We start from the raw sequence: 21,749 nt of genomic DNA on the forward strand, positions 1-21,749 counted from the left end.
CAAACACATACACACACATACATATACATATATACGACGGGCTTCTTTCAGTTTCCGTCTACCAAATCCACTCACAAGGCATTGGTCGGCCCGGGGCTATAGTAGAAGACACTTGCCCAAGATGCCACGCAGTGGGACTGAACCCGGAACCATGTGGTTGGTTAGCAAGCTACTTACCACACAGCCACTCCTGTGATTTTATTTTCAATCTTCTAAATAAATGAAGATTTTTCTTCCATATTCTACAAAACGGAAAGTTATATTGTGGAACAGTCATTTTAACGAGTTGTATTTATTTATTTATCACACGGCGAGATACATCTGCACCACCGGATACTCCCGAACCAGTTGTTGAGTGTCCCACTCAAGAGGAATCGATGCTGGATGTGTCTAAACACTTGTCGTGATTAATAATAAATACTTGTATATTCCATCTTCCGTTTTACATTTGCCATATATATATATATATATATGTTTATATATATATATATAAACATTGATCCGAATCAATGGAACAGCTTGTTCATTAAATTAACGTGCATGTGGCTGAGCACTCCACAGACATGTGTACCCCTAACGTAGTTCTCGGGGAGATTCAGTGTGACACAGCGTGTGACAAGGCTGGCCCTTTGAAATACAGGTACAACAGAAACAGGAAGAAAGAGTGAGAGAAAGTTGTGGTGAAAGAATACAGCAGGGTTCGCCACCACCCCTGCCGGAGACTCATGGAACTTTAAGTGTTTTCACTCAATAAATACTCACAACAATGCCCAATCTAGGAATAAAAACCATGATACTATGACCACGAGTCCGCTGCCCTAACCGTTGGGCCAATGCACCTCCACATTTTTTTTATTATTTCATCTAGTTTCAGCTCACGAGCTGTGGCCATGCTGGGGCACCGCCATTTGGTGTTGCTACATAATTTTACTTCACGAATGCTTTTTAGCAATTGACATTTGGTGCATGAGAGAGTTTGATGCAGCTGCCCTGCATACAACAGGCTTCCTTCAGCCAAATCCCTCCACAAGGTTTTGATTGGCTTGAGGCTATAAGCAGAAGACATTTGCACATGATGCCATACAGTAGAACTGAACCCAAAATCTCCTGTATCAATCAGATGATCATTGATAAGTAGTCAGCAAGTAGAAGCATATTTACGCTCTGAAACCAAACCCCCTTCCGAGGCCAACCTCCCTTCTCACTGTTCCAGAGACGGAGAAGGGACAAAAAAATCTCTTCGTTCTTTAATGGTGGTTAAAAGCTTAAACACCAAACAACCTGAATATTTCCATGAGGACGAGTGACACCCACCACAAGAATTATTAACTTCAAAAGGACACTGATGGTCACCTGTGACATAGATTTTATGATTTGTGAGTATTCCCAATAACTGCTAGCTCTCATCTGCAGATGTGTGTCAATAAAAAAACTTAGAATTAGCAATATTCACAATAGAGAGGAGCCGACACTAAAGGAAGGTTCCGGTACCAGAACATCACCAGCTGTCAGTGGAAATAACTGAAGCAGTAACAGCTGTTGGAAATTTATTTTACTTTGCAGTGGCAGTGGTAGTGATGATGTTGGTGGTGGTGATGGTAGTGGTGATGATGTTGGTGGTGGTGATGATGATGTTGGTGGTGGGTGGTATTAGTGGTGACTTCCTTATCACGATTTAAACTTGACTGACCTTGGCCTCACTAAAACTTTATCAAATTGAGCGAATGAAATTATTCTATTGAATGAGATAAGATAGTCGATGCCTATTTCATGAGAATATCAAAGGGTGGAAGTAGGTGGCCAAATGGTTAGGGCACTTGCTTCACAATCAATGAAATCAGAGGATCAATTCCTGTACTGGACAACATGTTGTCTCCTTGAGCAAGGAATACTATTCCATGTTGATTTGGTGCACTATGTTGTAATAAGTACCATCCCTGGGCCAGTTCAGTCTCTCTCTCTCTCTCTCTCTCTCTCCCTATCATATCATGGCTGTTCCGTTGGTTGAAAGGTAGGGAGGGCCAAGATAGTATCTAAAAGGTGGTTAGGAGTGCACAGAGGCACCTAAAAGATTTGGTGAAAGTGTGGTACCCTCAACCAAGTCATTCTCACTTATGTGTGACAGTTGGGTTTAGAGACATCAGATTAAAATACAACTCTATAGGATTAGATAAACGCTCTTATATTCAATCTCCTCAGAAAGCCAAAAAGGTGGGATTTTAATATATGCAAAAGAAGAGGTGGAGAACAGAATCACAGCATTGCATGGCAACCCCAGAAGAGACATTCCATTAGGAGATGGTCTCTCTCCATTGCCAATGCTCAAACTCCCCACTCCCTTTGACATGACAAATATCACTCTGACCAGACATTGTTCCTGCTCTTCAGTTTCCAAGAATACAAAACCAGTCATTGTTGAACTCACAGTACCCTGGGTGGGCAGACTTGAAATCGAAATATCAGGACTTAGTCAATGAAGACCTTGTCAAGAGCTGGTATGCAGCCTCATTCGCCATTGAAGTCGGCTGCTGAAGTTTCTGTCTGGATCAGTACACGATTTCCGAGAGAAGATGGGTCTGGAACCCAAACAAAAGAAGAGAGCTATCAAGGAAATAAACATGGCAGCTGAAAGTAGCTCAAGATGGCTATGGCTGATAAGAGAAGACATGCTCAGTCCTCCTCACTGCCTCACTCAGGGCTGAGACTCTTGTGACCCTGAAATACTTGCTCACAATATGGAAGGGTTTCCAGTAATGCAATGGATTCAGAAGAACTTACAAAACCTCTGAGTAACTCCTGCAGGTTCTGCATGAGGCAAAGCATTTCTGATGCTTATTTCACTTATCAAACTGGGGTAGAATGGCTCAAAACCAGATTCATGGCAATTTATATGAAACTAGACAAATGGCTCAGTGATTAGAGCATCGAGCTTACAATAGTGAGGTTGTGAGTTTGATTCCCGGACTGGGTTGCATGTTGTGCTCTTGAGCAAGGCACTTTATTTCACGTTGCTCCAGTTCACTCAGCTGTAGAAATGAGTTGTGATGTCACTGGTGCCATCTTTTATTGGCCACTTTGCCTTTCCCTTGGATAACACTGGTGGCGTGGAGAGGGGAGGCCGGTATGCATGGGCGACTGCTGGTCTTCCATAAACAACCTTGCCCGGACTTGTGCCTCGGAGGGTAACTTTCTAGGTGCAATCCCATGGTCATTCGTGACGGTTTGACCAGGGCTGTTAAACTGGAAGGCTGCACCAGACTCTAATCTGATTTGGCATGGTTTTCTACAGCTGGATGCCCTTCCTAATGTCAACCACTCCAAGGGTGTGATGGGTGCTCTTATGTGCCACTGGCACGGGTGCCATTTGTGTGACACCGATATCTGCCACGACTGCGATTTTACTTAGCTTGATGGGACTTCTTTGCAAGCAGAACGTAATGCCAAAGGTCCTGGTCATTGCCTCTTGTGAGGCCCAACACTCGAAAGGAGCTCGGCCACTTTGCCCCCCCCCCACGTGAGGCCCCTAGAGCCTTTTCTAGCTACAGCTATTGGCAGTCATTTTTTCCCCTCACCTTCTTCTATCTCTCCTATTATGTGTGTGTATGTGTGTGTGTATGTGTGTGTGTATGTGTCATGTATTTGGTGTACCTTTTATCGTTACCATCCCCCTACCACTGCTTGTCAATTCCTGTGTCCCTCTTAACCCCTTGTGTTAACTCCCATTTACTGCCTCCCCATCTTTTTGTGTGATGCAAAGTGTGGAAGGAGAAACCAGCCAACAGGTCATTATTAAATAGAGATCAATGATTTTTTTTTTTTTTGCTAAAACTGCTACAAATTAAATTGTGGAGAAAGTAATACTGGTTTCAAATTTTGGCACAAGGCCAGCATTTTGCCCAACATTTTCCTTGTTTCTGCCAAGAATTCCCAACGACCTCGAACCCACAAGTGTAAACAAGAGAGACAGAGACAGGCAGAAACAAGGAAAATGCCCCTTGTAAATGAACACTATGCAAATATTCCTTTAAAAAAACTTTTCTTTTAATTTTTCCAAAATTTAATTGTTTTCCATACTTACAGTTAAAAAAGTCTCAATGACTGAAACCGGTACTCAAATGTTTTTTATGAAATTATTTTTAGCATTTTCTACCTTGACTTTTTTCCATATATAACTCGTGTGTTCCTTTTCAACCTTCTACATATATATATGTGTGTGTGTGTGTGTATGTGTATATATATATATATATATATATATATATATACACACACACACACACACACCTCTTTTCCAGATAATGTTTTTTAGTGTTTTTACTCAGTGCTGCAATAGAATCTCTTGTTTGAGTGAAATGATGTTTATGCCATTGTCCAATACACCACACCATTCTTCAATTAACAATGGCACCATTAATTAACAGACAAAGGTGAAAATGTGATTGACATACAGGTGTTTCTTGATAGCATTAGGAAAGCGGATCAAGGTGAACTAGCTTCAACCAGGAATTGAACCTGGGGGAAACTAACTCGACTTGGCAACACCTCTCTTTTACACTGTGCTGATTTCTGTGACCTTATTTTCCATGATTAACCAGAAATTTTTACTGCAACATCTGTTTCCAAACTCTGATTGACAGACTTTCAGGATAGCTATCACCTACCTCACAGACAAGGAAAATGGCAAGCAAGTGGATGGTTATTTCCTTCAGTGAATGAAGTCTTTTTTTCTTCAGTGCCACCTTGACTGGCTTCCATGTCAGTGGCACCTTGACTGGCTTCCGTGTCACCAACTAATCATGGATGTTGCCAGCCTCCCCTGGCACCTGTGCCATGTAAAAAGCACCCACTACACTCACGGAGTGGTTGGCATTAGGAAGGGCATCCAGCTGTAGAAACACTGCCAGATCAGACTGGAGCCTGGTGCAGCCTCCTGGCTTCCCAGGCCCCGGTCGAACCTTCCAACCCATACTAGCATGGAAAACGGACGTTAAACAATGATGATGATGATGATGAATTTCACACTCTTTTACACTTCTTCCTCTTCCAGTTCTCTGCACTTTTCCTAGTAAATATATTTTACTATCACACCTGTCTCACAAGGTAATACAAGTGTAAAATGAAACACAGCCAACACCTGGTACCTAACAATGTTATGAAGAAGGAAAAAACTGATACCCAACAACAACAACCAATAATCCAAACTAGGTTATGTTTTCATCGTTGGGGAGTTAAGAATAATTAATAGATTAGGGATGGAAAACAAATAAATTTGGATGTGAGGACAATTAATAAAGATTCTGGTCAGTAAATACAGGTGTTCAAAAACATATGTTTATATTCTTTTCTACTCTAGGCACAAATCCCGAAATTTTTGGGGAAGTGGGGAGTGGAGGTGGGGGTAGTCAATTAGATCGACCCCAGTATGCAAATGGTACTTAATTTATCAACTATGAATGGACATTTTCTGTGAGTTGAGGACCTTCTGCGATTTGCTTTAAACCATGACAACAGTGTTGAAATGGTGACCCTCTGAGCTGCATTTTCATCGTGGGGAAGAGACGGAAGTCCACTGGTGCTAAATCTGGTGAATAGGGTGGGTACAGAAGTGATACCATGTTGTTTTTGGAGAGATACTCACGAGTGAGGAGAGCTCAGTGACAGGGTACGTTGTCGTCGTGAAGAATCCAGTTCTTTGCGCTCCACAGATCCGGTCACTTTCACCAAATGTTTTCTTTCAAACACTTCAAAACGTCACAGTAGAACTCTTGATTGATGGTCTGATTCTGGGAGACGGATTCTCAATGTGCAGGAGTGGCTGTGGTAAGTAGCTCGGATACCAACCACATGGTTCCGTGTTCAGTCCCACTGGATGACACCTTGGGCAAGTGTCTTCTGCTATAACCTCGGGCCAACCAAAGCCTTGTGAATGGATTTGGTAGACCGAAAGTGAAAGAAGCCTGTCATATATACATGTATGTATGTATGTATGTATGTGTATATATATATATATATATATATATATATATATATATATATATACACACACACACATATATTTGTATGTTTGTCTGTATTTATCCCCTATCATCACTTCACAACTGATGCTGGTGTGTTTACATCCCTGCAACTTAGCGGTTTAGCAAAAAAGACCGATAGAATAAGTACTGGGTTTACAAAGAATAAGTCCTGGGGTAGATTTGCTCGACTAAAAGTGGTGATCCAGCATGGCCACAGTCAAATGACTGAAACAAGTGGAAGATTGAGAAGATTAAAATACCACATTTCCAGGGGTGAGGCTCATGGCAGGCCTTCCTGATTTGCAAATGTTGAAAAAACCCAACGAGCATGTTCTTCGTTGAGTTACTGCTCTGCCTCGCCACTTTTGGAGCACTCCGTGCCACTCGAGAAACTGTGTATGGCCCATTGCCTTGTTCCTGTTAGCTTGCTCAATGTCTCTGTAACAAATTTCCCAAGTGTAATGCAAAATTTCACATTGGCGCTTTCTTCCAACCTCCTGTCGTCCATAAGTGTGATCCCAAAAATGCAAATTTCACAAGTTTGCAAAGTAAACACAGAGATGTCACTCAGCACATGACCTCATGAAGGTCACTGCTAGCGCTCACTGCGCAGGAAACCATGTGCTGCCATCTGTTGACGCACTATATAACTAGTCTGACACCTTTTTGAGACCACCTCTTAACATGTTTTCTGATATTTTGACTAGAGTTTTTATTATTATTATTAATGGACAACATTCTGTTGAGTTGCAGATTTCAAAAATCAAATTTGTTTTCCTTGAGGACGCAGTCTCAGAGCCTTTTGCGCTAAACACACATACATAACCACATATACTCACATTTGTATAACAGATATATAAGTGAAGTTGCATGGCTTGGTGGTCTGAGCATCAGACTTACAACTGTGAGGTTATGAGTTCGATTCCTGGAGTGGGCTGCATGTTGTGTTCTTGAGCAAGACACTTTATTTCACGTTGCTCCAGTTCACTCATAAGTAGAAATGAGTTGCAACATCACTGGTGCCAAGCTGTATCTGTCCCTTGTCACTGGTGCTAAGATGTATCGGCCCCTTTGTCTTTCCCTTGGGTAACATCGATGGGGTGGTGAGGGGCAGCTGGTGTGCATGGGCCACTGCTGGCCTTCTTTAAACAACCTCGCTGGACTTGTGCCTTGGAGGGGAACTCTCTAGGTGCAATCCCATGGTCATTTGTGACTGAAGGGCATCTTTTACATACACACATACATATGTGCATATATACACACAGAGGCACGGCTGAGGCTATATAAACGCAGACATGGCAGTGTGCTTAGAAGGTTCCTTCCCAACCGTTTGTTCTGAGATTCAGTCCCATTGCCAGTGGATTTGGTAGAACGGAGTGAGTGAGTGAGTGAGTGTGGGTGCGTGATGTTGTGCTGACAGAGAGTGGGTGCCACCCAGGCAAAGCAAGAAGCAGGAAAAGGTCTTCGGATCATTTTTACTGAACTCTTGTCATCAGATTCTGTAGAATGGAGAAGAAATCAATTTGAAGATGAACAATCTTAACATTTATTGAAAGATTAATTAGGCCAATCATGTGAATATGAGAATAACCTTTAGTTGTCGTCAGCAGTCCTGTGAATAAAGATGTTTCAGATCTGGCTATCATGTCATTCTTTATTCAAATTATAATAATATACTATACAATGTAAGGCGGCGAGCTGGCAGAATCGCTAGCACGCTGGACGAAATGCTTAGCAGTATTTCGTCTGCCGCTACGTTCTGAGTTCAAATTCTGCCAAGGTCGACTTTGCCTTTCATCCTTTCGGGATCGATTAAATAAGTACCAGTTACACACTGGGGTCAATATAATTGACTTAATCCGTTTGTCTGTCCTTGTTTGTCCTCTCTGTGTTTAGCCCCTTGTGGGTAGTAAAGAAATAGGTATTTCATCTATCTTAACATTCTGAGTTCAAATTCCGCTGGGGTCAACAAATTAAGTACCAGTTGCGTACTGGGGTCGATCTAATCGACTGGTCCCCTCCCCAAAATGTTCGGCCCTTGTGCCTGGAGTAGAAAAGAATATATTATACAATGTCTTCTTTCATTTTTCATGAGGTTAGAATGGAATTTGAGGGGTATTTGGCAGCTATTTCTACCAGGTCAAACAACCTTTATAATGATCCTAATTTCTGGCTTGTGGCTTCAACCACATCCTGGCAATCATCATCAATTTAACGTCCACTTTTCTATGCTTGCATGGGTTAGATGGAATTTGTTGGAGCAGATTTTCAATGTCCAGATACCAGATCTACCAAATCCATCCTGCCACCAATCCTCATCTGTTTCCAAGCAACAAGATATTTCCTCATGGCCAGACAAGTTTTTCATGGCAGACTAGACACAAACAACCTCACTTGTATGACGGTGAAGCTCATTTACAACCATCACACCATGTCAAGACAAAGCCACACACACACACCCATCAACATGACAAATTCTTTCAGTTTCCATCTACCAAATCCAGTCACAAGGCTTTGGCCTGGCCTGGGACTATTGTAGAAGACACTCGCCCAAGGAAGGTATCACTAAGTTGAAATTGAACCCAAGATCACATGGTTTGTCCACGCTGTCATAGTGCACCTCTAGGTCACTGGTTACAGGAACAAAGGAGGACGTGTGTGTGTGTGTGTGTGTGTGTGTGTGTGTGTGTGTGTGTGCAGTGACTAGCTTTTTTGACTACTTTTGTGCTCTGGCCCTCCTCCCCTCCGGTCTAATCAATGCTGACCTTACACCAAACACCACCGGCAACAAAAGCAACATGGTGTGTATGGGGGGAGGGGGCTCCTCCAATTGCTAACCTTTGTTGGTTTGTTTATGTCCCCGTAACATTCACTGTTCGACGAAAAACACAGATCGAATAAGTAGCATTGGGGTCGAATTATTATTTAACTAAAGCTATCAAAACGATGCTCCAGCATGACCGTAATCCACTGACCGAAACAAATAAAAGAAGAAAAAAAAAGAAACAATATAAACATATTGGGTACTACTTGAGAACAGTAGTCCCGATGCGCGCACTCGCGTACTCGCGCATCCGCGCTAGCTAGTCATGACTAGTCGATCCTTACTTTGTGTTTTTATGTTTTATTTTGCTTAACAAAACTTATTTACTTTGTGTTTTATTTACTTTGCTAGGTAGTCGTTGTAGGATCGACTAGTCACGACTAGCTAGCGACTACGCGAGTGCGCGCACCGGGACCACTGTTCTCAAGTAGTACCAGCATATTGTACCCTGAGCAACAATTATACAAACAAATAGAGCCCATAGAATTAGCATCAATCTGTGACATTTGGAGCGGGTTTTTTCTGTTGGTGGTCCCTCTTAAATGGGCCCCGGTTACGGCCATTTAATAGTTAAGGCACGCCAAGGCCCAAAGGAATGTCTTCGGATATCGGAGACGACACGAGGAGGGTTAAATAACTTGGGGAAAGAAGGAATAGAAGTTTCCCTCAAGTTTCGTTTTTGTGACTTCGTAAAAGGAACAGGGATGAGAATTAGGGGAGACGAAGAGAGAGAGAGAGAAAGACAGAAGGGGAGGAGAGGAATAATGTAAGAGAGAGAGAGGGAAAGTATATTTTGGGTGAGGGGGAGAGAGAAAGAAGCCGAGCGAAGGGGGATAGGGAAGAGAACGAAAAAGAAGGGAAAGTGAGGGACGGAGACAGAAGAGACCACGATAGAGAGAGAGAGAGAGAGAGAGAGAGAGAGAGAGCGTGTGGTAGAGAGAAGCAGAGAGAGAGAGAGAGTAATATAGAGAGGAGTAGAGAGAGAAAGAGATAGATAGGGAGAGGCAAAGGAGAAGAGAGAGCGAGAGAAACAAAGAAAGAACCCTAAAACAAAACGAATGGGTGAGAGAGAGAAAGAGCAAAGTATGTGTGTGAGAGAGAGAGAGAGAGAGAGAGAGAGAGAGAGAAAGAGCAAAGTATGTGTGTGTGAGAGAGAGAGAGAAAGAGCAAAGTATGTGTGAGAGAGAGAAAGCAAAGAGTGTGTGTGTGAGAGAGTCGAAGAAGAGAGTGAAAGAGAAGGGACGTGTTTATTATTGTAGTGATGTCAAGATTCAGCCATGAACGACAAAAATTTTGATGACGTCTTCTTCAGCTGAATCAGTGAAGCTTTCACACGGAACTGACTGAGTCAGGGACATGAAGTGATGTGGCCCACTTCACTGATATGAAATAACATCCCCGTCTTCCCCACCCACCCCACCCCACCATGAGACAGAGAGGGAAAGACAAAAGCGGGAGTGGTCGCGGTTGGAATTCCTTTGATCGTAAACCAGCTCCACGACATCCAAACACGTGTTCACACAAACTCGTGCGAGAAAAAATACCCAAGTGCGGCAAAAAAAATCTTCCTAAACGACACTATTCTTGGCTGTGTGCAACGTGGGAGGTTCTCCTGCCGCACGTGAATGCTCTTCTCTAAATGTGGTGCGACCTTTGTGCATATATTAAAATATAAACACACCTTGGCAACCCAGTGCTGTGTGTATGTGACTGTGTCATTAAGTAGCTTGCTTCCCAAACACATGGTTCCGGGTTCAGTCCCACTGTGTGACTCACTGGGCAAGTGTCTTCTACTATAGCCTCGGGCGGACCAACGTCTTGTGAGTGGATTTGGTAGACAGAAACTGAAAGAACCTCTTTGTGTGTGTGTGTGTGTGTGTGTGAGCGTAGTAGTAGTAGTATACTCAAAGTGTACCGAGGAATTCCTAACGATCCAGCGACAATTGGGCAATTACTGTCCATGGCGCCAGGTAGCCATAGGCAGCGAACGTGCTTTGCCGGCATACTTCTAGGGACACCCCAAAAACCGCAGTTTAAATTTTAAACTTAAACTTCAATTTTAACATATATATATGTGTGTTATATATATGAATATATATATATATATACTCTTTTACTCTTTTGACTGCGGCCATGCTGGAGCACCGCCTTTAGTCGAGCAAATCGACCCCGGGACTTATTCTTTGTAAGCCCAGTACTTATTCTATCGGTCTCTTTTGCCAAACCACTAAGTAACGGGGACGTAAACACACCAGCATCGGTTGCCAAGCAATGCTAGGGGGACAAATACAGACACACAAACACACACATATATATATATATATATATACACACGACGGGCTTCTTTCAGTTTCCGTCTACCAAATCCACTCACAAGGCTTTGGTCGGCCCGGGGCTATAGCAGAAGACACTTGCCCAAGGTGCCACGCAGTGGGACTGAACCCGTGTTTTTTCTTGTCCCTCTTTTGTATCATCTGTCTGGATGTCTTGCGTTCTTGTCCCATTTTTGTATTCCTTTATACATATACATATATATATATATATATACACACATATATACACAAAAGCCACATATATATATTTACATACACACACACACACACACACACACACGTGTGTACTTGTATTTGTCCCTACCACCACCACATGACAACCAGTGTTGGTTTGTTGACGTCCCCATAACTTAGCAGGTGGCAAAAGGACAAGCTCGTTATGTGTAGAGGACAGAGATTTTACTTAGCAAGACACATCTTATCAAGTACAGCACATCCCCACATCGCCCGGTCCCTTGCCATTTCCTCAGTGCTCTTGTAACCTCAGGTTGTAAGAACAGACAAGCACACATACGCAAATGGAGACTGAAACACATGACCATATACACACACACACACACACACACACACACTTTACTCCACACAAGGACACACATGGAGACACACGTCCACACATTCATACATACAAACATGGTACATAGTTGCAAAACACACACACACACACATACAGACATGCACACACAAGGAGACAGAGGTGCATACGTATACAAACACATACATAGAAAATACACAAACAGAGACATGCAAGCACACGAATATGCAGAATACATACATACACATGCAAACACACACATACATACGTACATGCATGCGTGTATAGGCACACACACTGACCCACACCCATGCGCACAAACAAACAAAAAAGGAACGCAGTGTAAATAACGGACAGAGTCAAGACTATTGAAAAGGTTGCAAGACGCAACGAAAATTTTAGGAAAATAAAAATAAGAAAAAGTGGAAATTTTACCGGTGAGTGTGTTACATTATAAGGCACAAAAAGAAAATGACTCTCCCCACACACAACAGAATATGCTTCAACACACAAACTCACATAAAGAATCTTGCAAACCAAATCCAAAAACGAAATACATAGATTAGTCCAACAAATCAACGCCAGAACTTATTCTATCAGTCTCTTTTGGCGAACCGCTAAGTAATGGGGTCATAAAATACCATCCATATGTGGCCAATGCTAATACCCACTCACTGCCTCCCGGGTCGGTGGCATGTAAAAAAGCACCATCCAAATATGGCTGATGCCAGTACCCACTCACTGGCCCCTGTGCCGGTGGCAACCACCTGACTGGCACCCATGCCGGTGAGATGTAAAAAGCACCATCCAAATGTGGATGGTGCCAGTACCCCCTGACTGGCTCCCGTGCCAGTGGCACATGAAAAGCACCATCCAAACATGATTGATGCCAAGGCTTCCTGACTGGCTCCTGTGCCAGTGGCACGTAAAAAGTACTATCTAAACATGGTTGATGCCAGTCAGCCTCCCTCCCCTGACTGGCTCCTATGCCGGTGGCACATTAAAAGCATCCACTACATTCTTGGAGTGGTTGGCATTAGGAAGGGCATCCAGCTGTAGAAACTCTGCCAGATCAAGATTGGAGCCTGGTGCAGCCACTGGCTCTCTAGACCTCAGTCAACCCATCCAACCCATGCCAGCATGGAAAACAGGCGTTAAACGATGATGATGGTGTCTAAGTGTATCTCGGTGGTGAACTATAGAGATTCATGAATATGCCATTATAGTACAAAATGAATCAAGTAAACATATACAACCATTTCAACATTTTTATATCATACAAATAAATTATTCATAGATCTACTTTTTCTCCATTTTATTTCCTTGAATTTGCATCACCAGTCTGGGACCCCTATCTTGTTAAAAACATTGACCTCCTGGAAACTGTTCAGAGACGTGCTACATAGCAAATACCCTCCATCAGGCATCTACCATACCCTGGGCATAGATACATTGAAGCTCCGACGTCTGGCAAGTGACTTGGTAAACACCCACAAAATTATTAACCATTGCGCCAACAACCACCTTGAGCACCTTTTTTGAGCTCCATGTGTCCTAAGACATGTGGGCATGCCTACAAAGCCAGAAAACAGCACAGCTCCCATGACTTTCAGAAACATTTTTTTCACACTCAGGGTTGCTGAAGCATGGAACAAACTACCAGCATCAGTTGTTAGTTGCTGAGACATTGCATCCTTTAAAACCTCCATGCTTCCTGAAATTTGCCAACGCTACACCTGATATCTCCCCACCCTCCATGCACATGCACACATGTATATCAGGACTCATACACTGTTCACATTCCTGACTTTTGTACATCATTCTATGGACTGTACATGCACCTTTGATGAGTTGTGGTGCACCTGAGCACTATACACAATAATTTCATTATTATATTATTACAAGCAAAACGCTTCCCCCCTCCCCGTCCAATGGATGGTGCTGAGTTGACAAATATTTAAACCAAATTTTCTCAAAACAACTTGTCCGACCGTCCCATAGGCCTCCCCTTTGAGAAACATTGATTTAACCTAAATTTGAGACACCAGCAAAAGAAGAAATAAAGATAGACTTTTTTTCCATTCCAAAGAAAAACGATTTTATTCACACAGATATGCAACCGAAGAGTTTAAAGTACCAGAAATGATAAGGCTGTTGATTGGGAGAACACAAACATGGTTTAAACAGTAAGCTTGGCCAGAAAGAAACGTGCTTTTAAGCAGTACAGAAACAACAAAAAATGGAAGGTGCAGTTATGTACAGGATGACGGAAGAAAAGCACGTTCTAACGGTTTTATCGATTGCATTCTCACCTGGAATCAATTTTTGTAATTTTTTCAAGACTTATACATGCCCTGATATCGTCGGTATCTACATATCAAATTTGAGTGCAATTGGATGGAGGATGCCGGAGATCCTAGAAGACAGACAGACAGAACAATTTTATATAAGAGATTATTATATATATTTATGCACAACAAGCTAAGTAAAATTATGGTTGTCCTTGCACACAGGCATGTCCCCTGCATCCCCTATTCAGCTGAGCACTCCTAATCTTGCGGATTTGTGGGTGCTGGTGCCACATAGACGAACCCAAGCTGGTGCTGAGTAAGGTCACCCAGGACACTTTGAAAAGTGATTGGCATTTTGAAGGGCATTCAGCTGTAGAAAACAGGCCAAAACAGAACAAACGGAGCCTGGTGCAGCCCCCTGGCTTTGCCAGGTTCTGTCAAACCGTCCAACCCATGCCAGCATGGAAAACGGACATTAAACGATCATGTATGTATGTATATATATATATATATACATAGGCGCAGGAGTGGCTGTGTGGTAAGTAGCTTGCTTACGAACCACATGGTTTCGGGTTCAGTCCCACTGCGTGGCACCTTGGGCAAGTGTCTTCTGCTATAGCCCCAGGCCGACCAAAGCCTTGTGAGTGGATTTGGTAGACGGAAACTGAAAGAAGCCCGTCATATATATGTATATATATATGTGTGTATGTGCGTGTTTGTACCCCCAACATCGCTTGACAACCGGTGCTGGTGTGTTTACATCCCTGTAACTTGGCGGTTCGGCAAAAAGAGACCGATAATATAAGTACTAGGCTTACAAAGAATAAGTCCTGGGGTTGATTTGTTCAACTAAAGGTGGTGCTCCAGCATGGCCACAGTCACATGACTGGAAAGAGTAAAGAGTATATGTATAGATATAAATACATATATTATACTCTTTTACTTGTTTCAATCATTTGACTGAGACCATGCTGGAGCACCACCTTTTCGCCAAATAAACTGACCCCAGGACTTACTCTTTGTAAGCCTTGTACTTATTCTATTGGTCTCTTTTGCCGAACCGCTAAGTTATGAAGACGTAAAGACACCAACATTGGTTGTCATGCGATGGTGGGGGAACAGACACACAAATACATACATATATATCTGTGTGTGTGTGTGTGTGTGTGTGTGTATATGACTGGCTTTTTTTTCAGTTTCCATCAACCAAATCCACTCACAAGGCTTTGGTTGGCCCGAGGCTGTAGCAGAAGACACTTAACTAAGGTACTACACAGTGGGACTGAACCTGGAACCATATGGTTGAGAAGCAAGCTTCTTACCACACAGCCACTCAGTACATACATTATATATTTTCATAAATATATATGTATTATATATATATATCATCATCATTGCTTAACATCCGCCTTCCATATTAGCATGGATGGGACAAATACATACATTATATAAAGGGTGTGTAAGATATCTGAGGACAGATTTATGTTTATAAAAAATCAGATATATAATAACAGATAATAACTTTATTTATCAAAAAATGCTATGAGGATAAAAATAAACCTTCTTTTCTATAACGTTATTCAATAAAGCCACCTTCAGCTTCAACAACTGCTTCCATATGAGATCTAAATCATCTACATACTCGAATCAAGTGGTCCTGGTTCATTTTGGACATTAATCTGACTATGGTGGCTTTCATAGAATCTTTGGTGCTAATATTCACTGACCTCTCTCTCAACAACGCTCCGCATGTAATAGTCCAATGGATTGAGATCTGGGGAATTAGGAGGCCAAATGTTAGGGGTTGGGTGATCATGAAAATTTTCAGCCATCCATTCCTGTGTTACTACAGCCATGTGTGAGAGTGCAGAGTCTTACTGAAACACATATGGCCTTCCATTGCATACACTGTCTATCCAGGGCTTAGCAATTATTTCCAGGACCTCAATGTAGGTGGCAGAGTTAACTCTAAGGTTTTGTGGAAAGAAGTAAGGAGGCATCACATGTCCTCCATTGCTGAAAACCCCTAAAACCATGACAGTTGCAGGAAATTTTGTAAGCATAACACTTGGAACTTCAGAAGGGTCTTCACATAACCATCTGTCATTTCTTCTGTTAACTTTTAAGATCTTGATCGAAGTGTTTCTCGTTTGAGAAGAACCAAATCAAATCTTCTTCTCTGGATTTTTCAGTCTGTTTAAGAGCCTTTTAGATCTGATATAGTGATTTTCTTTCGCTACTTCTGATAAATTGACTTTTCCTCATTATATTCTATTATGAATTAACAAATAAAAAAAATATATATATATATAATATATATATATATATATATTATATATATATATATATCATCATCAGCATCGTTTAACGTCCGTTTTCCATGCTGGCATGGGTTGGACGGTTCGAACGGGATCTTGGAAGCCAAATGGCTGCACCAGGCCCAGTCTGATCTGGCAGTGTTTCTACAGCTGGATGCCCTTCCTAACGCCAACCACTCCGTGAGTGTAGTGGGTGCTTTTTACGTACCACCGGCACAGGTGCAGGGCGAGGTTGGCAACGGCCACGATCAGATTGGTGCTTTTTACGAGCGACCAGCACGGAAGCCAGTCGAGGCGGCACTGGCATCGGCCACGTTTGGATGGTGCTTTTTACATGCTACCGGCACAGGGATCACAACTACAATTTCCATTGATTTTTGATGATGCACTTGACTCAATAGGTTTCCTCAAGCACAGGGTCGAAACGGTGTTTCTTTACTTGCCACATGCACAGGAGTCAGTCCAGCGGCACTGGCAACTACTGGGTGCCAGTCATAGGATTGGTTCAATTTCGATTCCGATTTCACTTGCCCCAACAAGTCTTCACAAGCAGTGTTTAGTGTGGTCTTCACAAGCATGGGCTTCTTTCAGTTTTCATCTACCAACTCCACTCACAAGGAAGGGTTTGGTCAGCCCGGGACCACAGTAGAAGAAAGTTGCCCAAGGTACCAGGCAGTGGGACTGAACCCAGAACCATGTGGTTGGGAAGCAAGCTTTTTTTTTACCACACAGCCACATATATGTACATATGTAACTATTTGGACTTTGGGTATATGTCTATTAGTATGTCGATTAAAGCCCATTCACCGTTTGGGCTACCTGATGTCACCAACAGTTACGATATAAGTGTCACTGGATCTGCACCTGAAGTGACAGAGCCAGCACTGATTGATGTAACACAACAAGATGCAGAGTAGAGCCTACCTCTATGGGACAACTTCCGGATGGGTCGAAACGATCGTCAGGCTGAAGATTCATACTAAATCCATCTTCTGTTTCCTTCATCGATCATATATATGTATCATCATCATCATCATCGTTTAGCGTCCGCTTTCCATGCTAGCATGGGTTGGACGGTTCAACTGGGGTCTGTGAAGCCAGAAGGCTGCATCAGGCCCAGTCTGATCTGGCAGTGTTTCTACAGCTGGATGCCCTTCCTAATGCCAACCACTCCATGAGTGTAGTGTGTGCTTTTTACGTGCCACCCGCACAGGTGCCAGACGGAGCTGGCAAACGACCACGGACGGATGGTGCTTTTTATGTGCCAGGCAAGGCTGGCAACGGCCATGAACAGATGGTGCTTTTTACGTGCCACCGGCACAAGGCCAGACTGGGCGGCGCTGGCAACAGCCACATTCAGATGGTTCTCTTACGTGCCACCGGCACTGGTAACTCAGCTGCAATTTCCATTGATCAATTTCGATTCTGATCCTCACTTGCCTCAACAGGTCTTCATAAGTAGAGTTTTGTGTCCCAAGAAATATATATATATATTGTATGTATGTATAAAGACATGCATATATACATATGTGTAGAGACATATATACATGTACATATACATACATACACCTACAACTTCATATAAACACACATATACATACAAATATATATATATATATACATAATTCATACACCTATATACACATATATACACACACACACACACACACATATATATATATATATACATACACATGCACATAGACACACACATATATATATATATATACACATAGACATACACATAGCCATACACACAACACATACACTTATATACATATACACACATACACCTACATCCATACACACACGCACATAAATATACATACATTTTTACTATCTCACCCTCACATAAAATTTACCCATACATACACACATACTTACAGACACACACACATACATACATATACACACATGCATACATACATCTACACACACACACATATACACACACACAGACATACATACACACACAGATACATATACACACACATACATATACTCACACAAACATACATATACACACATACATATACACACACACATACATATACACACATACATACACACACATACATACACACACACATACATACACACACACATACACGCACACATACATACACTCACACAAACATACATATACACACACATACATACACACATACACACACACGCACAGATACACACACACACACACAGCCGATTCAGACTTCCGATTTAGACTCTTTGGTTAAGAAACCGGTTGCCCTCGATTTAATTCATTTCTAAAAACGGCTGCCTCTCAGTCACGATCAAACAAGACTATCGATCAAAGACATTCCAGCCATAATCATCCAGCTCTTTATGGGTGTGTGTGTGTATGGGAGGGGAAGGGGGAGGGATTAACCACGGTGTATGGCCGAAGCGTGCGACTGAGATTTGGCTGGTATTTCTGGCAGGCTGCCTCCACTTTTACGCGGCATACAGAAATTATTGACTCATCAGGCACAACGAAGATGGGCGGGAAATGGGGGGGAGGGGCAGGAGGAAGTCTTTTCCAAACCTGCCCCGTATGAACAATAAATGGCGAGGGGTCGGGGGGAGACTGACTGTGCCCAGGTCCGCCAGTACACATTTATGTACGTACATACATACATATATATACAATAATTAAGGGTTTAGCAACAAGTTGCTTAACCACATACCGAAAGATTTAGAAATAGCAGCCAAAAGATCCCCGTTATTTCTTTGTAGTGAAAAGAAATAACGGTCTTTTGACTGCTATTTCTAAATCTTTCGGTATGTGGTTAAGCAACTTGTTGCTAAACCCTTAATTACTGTTATAATTATATATGAAACTTCTTGTATAAGTTTTAACCGAATATGGTTCCTTTCAATACCGAAACTACTTGGTGAAATTTATTATTTATAAATTAATGATCTTTTACCCTATATCTATAATGATTATATATAGATATATAGACAGATAGACAGACAGATAGACAGACAGACAGATAGATAGATAGACAGATAGATAGACAGACAGACAGTGAGACAGACAGACAGATAGATAGACAGACATATAGACAGATAGACAGATAGACAGACAGACAGATAGACAGATAGATAGACAGACAGATAGACAGACAGACAGACAGATAGATAGACAGACAAATAGACAGACAGATAGACAGATAGACAGACAGATAGATAGACAGATAGATAGACAGATAGATAGACAGATAGATAGACAGACAGATAGACAGACAGATAGACAGACAGATAGACAGATAGATAGACAGATAGATAGACAGACAGACAGATAGACAGACATATAGACAGATAGACAGACAGACAGATAGATAGATAGACAGAAAGACAGACTGATAGACAGACAGACTGATAGACAGATAGATACGCATTCACATATATACGCACATGCAAGCGCTCGTAAACACTTGATATCATCAACTTAGAAAACAGAATTGTTTCCGTTATTCCCCCATCAAGACAACCAGACAAACATTGTGCATTTAGAAACGAGGACACCAGGCATATGAAGTGGGGAAAACGGAGACGAATGTGGCCAGGGTTAGCGCGCTTTTGATCAGAGATCAACGGAGGGGGAAATGGGCTGGGGTTATATAACATTTTCTATTTAACGTGACGCGGATATTGTTTCATACAAGAGTCGTGTGTGTGTAGAGAGAGAGAGAGGTAGATAAATAGATATTTATATTTGTGTGTGTTATTTTTGTGTCTGGGGAGAGCCATTCTCTTTTAGTGCTTATTAACACACGCGCCTGTCTGGTTTCCACTCATTAACTTAATAAATAAATTAATGAGTGGCATTAACTTATCAAGTAAGTTAATGAGGGGAAATCAAACAGGCGCGTGTGTTAATAAAGCACTAAAAGAGAATGACTCTCCCCAGACACAATAAAATATGCTTCAACACACGAATTCACACAAAGAATCTGGCAAACAAAACACAAAATCGAAATATATTTGTGTGTGTATATACATCGATGTATAAATGTGTGTAGAGAGAGACTATGAGTTATGTGTAGATATAAATTCCAAGAGAGTCAACGACAGAATTAACCATAATTATATCCTTATTATTTCTCCGACCCCTGAAGAAATGAAAAGTACAGTCGACTGTAACGGGATCTGAACTTACTGTCTGTCTGTCTATCTATCTGTCTATCTATCTATCTATTTGTCTGTCTATCTACCTATCTATCTATTTGTCTGTCTATCTGTCTGTCTGTCTATCTATTTGTCTGTCTATCTATCTATCTATCTATTTGTCTGTCTATCTATCTATCTATTTGTCTGTCTATCTATCTATCTATTTGTCTGTCTATCTATCTATCTATCTACCTGTCTATCTATCTATCTATTTGTCTATCTATCTATCTGTCTATCTATTTGTCTGTCTATCTATCTATCTATCTATTTGTCTGTCTATCTATCTATCTATTTGTCTGTCTATCTATCTATCTATCTACCTGTCTATCTATCTATCTATTTGTCTGTCTATCTATCTATTTGTCTGTCTATCTATCTATCTATTTGTCTGTCTATCTATCTATCTATTTGTCTGTCTATCTATCTATTTGTCTATCTACCTGTCTATCTATTTGTCTGTCTATCTGTCTGTCTATCTATTTGTCTGTCTATCTATTTGTCTGTCTGTCTGTCTATGTCTATCTATCTATTTGTCTGTCTATCTATCTATCTATTTGTCTGTCTATCTATCTATCTATCTATCTATCTATCTGTCTATCTGTCTATCTGTCTGTCTGTATGACTCGCGTGCGCGTGTATATAAATGTGTGTGTATATATCGATAGAGTAAAAGTCCATAAATCGCAACTTACCGCTGTTTGCCATTTTTTAAATCCAATTGGCGAAAGTTTGATGCACGACTGACCAACATTTTCGAACCGGCTGCTGTATATATATAGATAGATGCACCTTTGTGTATGTATGTGTGTTTGTGTATGGCTGTGTATATAGATATGTTTATTCCCGTGTGTGCATGGAATTGTGCGGGAAAGTGTTATGGTTATTGTATAGAGGGAGAAAGGGAGAGGAAGAGGGAGAAAGGGAAAGAGTGGGGAAAGGTGGAGAGAAACAGGGAGGGGATGGGGAGAGAGAGATGAAGAGGAAGAAGGAGTTAGAGAGGGAGAAAGAGGAGGAAAGGAGGAGGGGAGGGTAAGAGAAGGCGAGATGGAGAGAGAAAGAAGGACAGATAGAGGAGAAGAAAGAGTGAGAATGGGTAGAGAGAAAAAGGGGAGGAGACAGTAGGGGAAGAGATAGGGAGGAAGAGAAGGAGGGAAAGAAGAGAGAGAGGGGGAAAGTAATAAATGGAGAGAAAGAGAGTGTGGGAGGGGGGACGGGCGGAGATTACCGAATTTTGCCGACTTGTTTCACTTTAATTACTAAG

General features: G+C 41.8%; 1 protein-coding gene across 1 annotated transcript in view; it reads right to left on the minus strand.

Moving 5' to 3' along the window:
* LOC115211733 overlaps positions 1-21,342 on the minus strand; it is a 104,400-nt gene extending 83,058 nt beyond the window's left edge. The window contains exon 1 of the mRNA XM_029780390.2: positions 21,181-21,342. Within this exon, the coding sequence (XP_029636250.1) occupies positions 21,181-21,193 (13 nt within the window). The 5' untranslated portion in view covers positions 21,194-21,342. The remainder of the gene's footprint in view (positions 1-21,180) is intronic.
* Between the last annotated feature and the right edge of the window lie 407 nt (positions 21,343-21,749).

The sequence above is a fragment of the Octopus sinensis genome, linkage group LG1, assembly GCF_006345805.1.
Source record: "Octopus sinensis linkage group LG1, ASM634580v1, whole genome shotgun sequence".
NCBI lineage: Eukaryota > Metazoa > Mollusca > Cephalopoda > Octopoda > Octopodidae > Octopus > Octopus sinensis.